Source organism: Hyperoodon ampullatus (genome assembly GCF_949752795.1).
Source record: "Hyperoodon ampullatus genome assembly, chromosome: 4".
In the NCBI taxonomy this organism is placed as follows: Eukaryota; Metazoa; Chordata; class Mammalia; order Artiodactyla; family Ziphiidae; genus Hyperoodon; species Hyperoodon ampullatus.
Window position 1 is genome coordinate 50950498 of NC_136917.1, and position 6000 is coordinate 50956497.

General features: G+C 36.9%; 1 protein-coding gene across 2 annotated transcripts in view; it reads left to right on the forward strand.

Moving 5' to 3' along the window:
• JAKMIP2 (janus kinase and microtubule interacting protein 2) overlaps positions 1 to 2042 on the forward strand; it is a gene marked incomplete at both ends in the record, with an annotated part of 55286 nt that extends 53244 nt beyond the window's left edge. For both annotated transcript variants that reach the window (XM_079702163.1, XM_079702164.1), the window contains one exon: positions 1992 to 2042. In XM_079702163.1, the coding sequence (XP_079558289.1) occupies positions 1992 to 2042 (51 nt within the window). The remainder of the gene's footprint in view (positions 1 to 1991) is intronic.
• Positions 2043 to 6000: the final 3958 nt, after the last annotated feature.

A 6000-nucleotide genomic window follows, 5' to 3' on the forward strand; every position in this document is an offset into this window, starting at 1 on the left:
TTAATGTACTTAACAGAAAATGACGATTATTTAGCTATCAAAGCAGCATATTCCATATGTAGTACTAAACTAAGCCACTTCAAAAACAATCCAGTTGGTTTTTGATTAGAGGTTAGAATGACAGATGAGGTTTATAAAGTACCTTCTATTCACTTGACCTCAATTCTGCTCATCCACAAGCATAGTAAAAAGGCTAAAGATCACTTATGTCAGGGATAGTTTTCATTCTTTCCCCTGGAGTACTTGAACACCTTCTCAGGGTACATACAGTATTCCTGCTTTGTTCCTAATTCCCATGCACACAGTGAGTATAAATCAGGTGATAAAAACAAACATAGCAAAGCTTCCCATGTGCCGCTCTTCACCATCCAAGGCACTTCCATGTTCATCATCTCATTTGATGAATTATCATCATTAATTATAATTATTAATTATTATAATAAATAATAATTATTATAATAAATTATCCTGAGAAATATACCACAGATATTATATTCCCCTTTTATACAGATAATAAAACAAAGGCTCAGAGACATTAAACAACTTTCCCCAAATCATATAACCAGTCTATGGCAAATCAAGACCAGAGGTCCGGTATCTGACCGTAAGTGCCACAGCCTGCCTACCACATAGCATGGAATTTAGACTCTCATTGTAAATCAAGTGATGGGCATCCCCTCATGCCCAGAGAGGTAGCTCTGACACCTGACCTCCTCATGGGAATAGTGGAAGCCTTCCATTCCTCTCCTCCATCCACTCCTGCTCCATGTGCCATCCTATTACTATCCATCTTCAAGGAATGGAAAAAAAAAAAAAAAGGGCAGAGTTTCTGCTTTTCATAGTACTAGACCAGTCACTAATACATGGCTCTTCACACCATGTTTATAACTTGTTCATGCAATTTTGCCACAGTGAAGCAAGAGCCTTATAAGTATGGCATTAAAAGAAATATGCAAATAATATGCCCAGTATGAGACTGCCATACAGGACCCTATTCAAAAATGTCATGACCAACAGAAGGCTCCTGAAGTGTGATAACAAGGCAAAAGACTTCATGACTCTGTAAATCACCGAGGAAATCAGTATTTGAAAAAACTGATCTGACCTATGACATTTTATAATTAGTATGCAGTTGGTTTTCTACCAGTGCTACACAAGCATGTTTTCCATCCAAGTATCTGCTTCTCTGGTGAAGGTTCTTGGTGAAGAGAGAAATATCGGACTCCATTTAACTTCTATGAGTCAAATAAGGAGAAATCTATCTCAAAAGCATGACAGCCTGGAGCGGCAGCATCCATTCACTGTGTGAAGTTACCTCTGATGAATAAGCATAGTTCATACCAGTAGGAGGACCACATATCCTCACTCAACCAGGACAGACCCAGGTTATACCTGTTGCCCTGATGTAATTACTAATACAATTCCATTTCCCTCTGAGGAGTGCCCCACTGTGGATAAGTGATCATATGTTTACCCTACAGACTAATATTCTTCCTGCTCTGCCTTAGTCCTAAAACCTAACACATTAACCAAATAATGATAGCATTGAGTGATTGTGTACACTTTGGTCATTTTTAATTTTTTAAATTACCCTCTGACACATTAAAAATAGAGACAATAACATGTAATAGAGTAGGACTTGGAAGGTCTAACCTCTAGGCTTCACTATACCATCAGATTACATGCAATTAGACTATTGATTAACTGCTCTGTGCTTATTTTTCTTACTTATAAAATTAGGAGCTTAGACCCATTACCTGTTAAGACCCTCTCAGAGTTCTAAAATGTCGATGTTAGTTGAACACCAGTTATTCATTGCATTGCTTTACCAGTGGATAAATAAAAGGTATGGTTTTTTGAAATAAAAGGTGTTTGGTGTATATATGAGAAATGGTCAGATTTGAGCAAAGTGGAAAAGCTGAGGTTTTGTACGACCTGAATGGCAGTACAGAAATTCAGATTTACATAATCTTCTTCTTTTTCTTCTGCAGTTTCTGTTTCTATTCTTGTTCTTCTCTCTTGCCTTTATTCTATGGCCTTGATGTCAAGGTGCCTCTTACAGGTAAGATTCCATTTAATTCTCAAAATGTGCTTCTAAGAGGTATTTGATAAGAAGGATGCTGCATATAGTTACTATGCCCATGTTTTTAAAAAACAAATACAACTGGGTATTTAAGTGCCAATCTTAAATGCCATAAAATGAGAAATAGATCCAATCCATTTGGGTGATTATTAAAGAAATGAAGCAACCATGAAGCATGATGGAAATCAAGAATTTTTTTCTAGCTAACTTTCTTGCTTTGGGAAGTCATGATGCCTGTGAATCTATGAATTCTCATTGTAGCCCCTCATTACACTAAAAGAGTCGTTTCTGTATCTACAAAGTAAAAAAATATGAGTATGTTTTTAGTGTCTCTTCCAGGTTGAAAATTCTGCTTCTGTAAATCTAACAAGTTAAAAATGACTGATTTTCTTAACCCTTTCTCCCAGTCCCTCTTCATCAGGACTCAGGAAAAAAGACTGTTTAGGGAAATTGGATCTTGTTTTAAAATAAGATAGTTTTCAATGTCAATTTAGAAAAAAATGAAGACTCACTATTATTATATTATCAAGTCAATTTCTTATGAATACAAGTATAAATCATCTTAGACAGTGATTCCCAATGCTATTAAAAATACAGATTCCAAAGCCTTACCTCCGATTTAATGAAGCAGATTACTGGACATGGGGATGAGACAGAGGGTGAGAGAGGTGGAGAGTAAAGATTGATCTATATTTTTAACAAGCATACCAGGTGATTCTGATGTCTACCCAGGTACAGAAACCGCAAACCTTAACACCATTATTTAAAAATAAACAAGGGCTAGCTGCTATTCTAAATCTGTTTACCATGGTGTGTGTCCACTTTGGTTATCCTATTAAGTTATATTATGCAGGGATCTTTCCTGGACCTCATGTTACTTAACATTTTCTATAACAAGTTGAAAAATGGAAGAGAGACACTTTCTCTCTCTGTGGGTATCAACTCTGTTACCTGGATGTGAAACAGAAAAGCAAAAGTACTTTAGCATGACCTGATACAAGGAAGGAGTGAAGCAGATATCCCCAGAAAGTTGTATCCTCATATACCCAACTCCCTGGCTTTATTCCTTCCTCCAAAAGATTTTCTTTTCAGACTGAAAATTATCCTCTGACTGACAAGAAGGGTGGTAACCTTGCAGCACATAAAGAAGAGGACTTAGTTTCTTAAACTGAATGAGAGTATCTAAAGAGAAATGGGCGAGATTCTCTAGGAAAGGATCAAAATGGCCAGAGCATGAGAAAACAAACAGCCCTCCCTCCCATCCCCCAAATAACAATCAATCAATCAATCAATCAATGAGGCAAATAAAGTTCATTGAGACACAAGTACTACATGGTTGGTGTAGGGAAGAAAAATCGAACTTCATAAATACATAAATACTAGCTAGAAAACGAGTAGCCTTGAATATTAATATCAATAATGACTAAAAATTACATGCTAGGTGCTGTTCTAAGCAATAGATACATTAATCCTCACAAAACCCCCTAGAAAGTAGGTGTTGCTTTTATTTCTTTTTTTTAAAGTTGGAGAAACTACAGCATGTGATTTTCCCAAGACCATATAGCTACAGTGGGCAGGACTAGGATTTGTACCCAGACAGGCTCACGCCAGAGTCCACTTTTAACCCCATTCTGCCTCACAAATGAAAGAGGGCCTTTCTCTCACATTTTGAGCATTATTTATGTTCATATATATCAGCAATCAGAGGGGTCCTATCTACAATCTGTGTACTATTACATAGCTCTTGGGTTTTGAAATTGCAACGTGCTGGGCTTCCCTGGTGGCGCAGTGGTTGAGAGCCCGCCTGCCGATGCAGGGGACACGGGTTCGTGCCCCGGTCTGGGAAGATCCCACATGCCGCGGAGCGGCTGGGCCTGTGAGCCATGGCCGTTGAGCCTGCACGTCCAGAGCCTGTGCTCCGCAACGGGAGAGGCCACAACAGCGTGAGGCCCACATACCGCAAAAAAAAAAAAAAGAAAAGAAATTGCAACGTGCTCATCTCCATACCTTTTCCAGTTTTTTGTAACTCCTCGAGGGATATACAAAATTTGATTTACTTTTCCTCCAGAGGCGCGCGTGATTGACACTTAGGAATGGTCAAATGAAAAAATGAAATTATAATTAATAATAATAACATAGCAAATTAATGTGGCAGTGAATCTGGGTAGTAAAAATATGTAGAGGAAAAAGGCTGAGTAGAGTGTACAGCTTTGAAGTTAACTCTACTGTTAAGTTTGAATCCTGCCATATACTAGCTATGTCATGGTAGGTTTAGACCAAGATTAGGTTTCCTATTCCATAAAATGGTTATAATTATATTAACTCCAGCATGGCATTATGTTGAAAGAATTAAATAAGATTATACATATAAAGGATTTGCCACATTGACTGGCACATGGTTCAGTAATCAGCAACTCTTAGCTATTATAAAAAAGAAAAAAAAAGTTGGCTATCACATTTACTGAGTTTGCAAATATACAAGTTTGAAAATAAAACCTCTAAGTACTGCCGAGTAGTTTACCACCTGAACCAAAAGGAGTAGTTACCTTTTCATCTCTTCTTTTCCGAGAATAATCTGGATTTCAATAATACAAGGGAATAAGACATTACTGGAAAGTGATTAATGCTACTTATATGTCCAAAGCAGGCAAGAGAGAGGTAGGAGGAAGTAAGGCAGAAAAGTGCTTTCTTATTGGCGGGTAGGAAGAGCATGCTGCAAATAACCACAAAAATATTTTTCCTATTAAATTAAAGATTTATATTCTGCTCTAAACCTAAGACTAACTTAAATTGTATATAAAGATAGCCTCCTTAAAATGAAATGACTTATGCTTCTTTCCTTTTAGCAGTTACCTAAGTCATTTTTGTCAGTGATGATCTAGAAGCTGCTGAAGGCTCCTAACTCCTTACTGCTTTCAGTGGTTGCTGGCTAAATAACTCAGTCCATGTGTTATCATGGGACTTTTACCTTAAGTAGGGGAACCCCACATAGTTTCAGGAGATACCATCTGCTCACACATTCATTTTTTCCTTCCAGTTTTATTGTGATATTATTGACATACAACACTGTATACGTTTAAGGTATACAGCATAATGATTTGACTTACATACATCGTGAAATGATTATCACAGTACATTTAGTGAGCATCTACAGAATTAAAGAAATAGAAAAAATTTTTTTTCTTGTGATGAGAACTCTTAGGATTTACTCTCAACAACTTTTATATATAATACACAATCACATTAATTATATTTATCATGTTGTACATAATATTCCTAGAACTTATTTCTCTTATAACTGGAAGTTTGTACCTTTTGATTGTTCATCCAGTACCTCTTCCCCCTACCCCTCGCCCCTGGTAATCACAAATCTGATCCCTTTTTCTATGAGTTTCTTTGTTTGTTTGCTTGTTTTTGAAGTATAATTGACCTATAACATTATGTTAGTTCCTGTTACACAACATAGTGATTCGATATTTCTGTACGTTTCAAAATGAGCACCACAATAAGTCTAGTTATAAGCTGCCATACAAAGATACTACAACTTATTGACTATATTCCCCACACTGTACATTTCATACCCAGGACTCATTTATGTTGCAACTGGAAGTTTGTACCTCTTAATCTCCTTCATGTATTTCTTTCCTCCAAGTATTCTGTATTTTTATTCTAATAAATAGTGTACCACTAATTCTTCCATGTTAGACACTTACACAGGAAGACAAAGGAAAAAAGAAAATGAGAGGAGTGCAAAAATAGCCATCACCAGGTTAGTTGTTACATCCAGGTTACAATGACCATGGAAAATCCTCCTCTTCTGAGGAGGGATGGATTAGTGAAGAACAAAACAGAACCAGCTTTGTTTATTTTGAAGTTGGGAAGACCAGACAGAGAACAGGTGATCGTGATTCTTCATC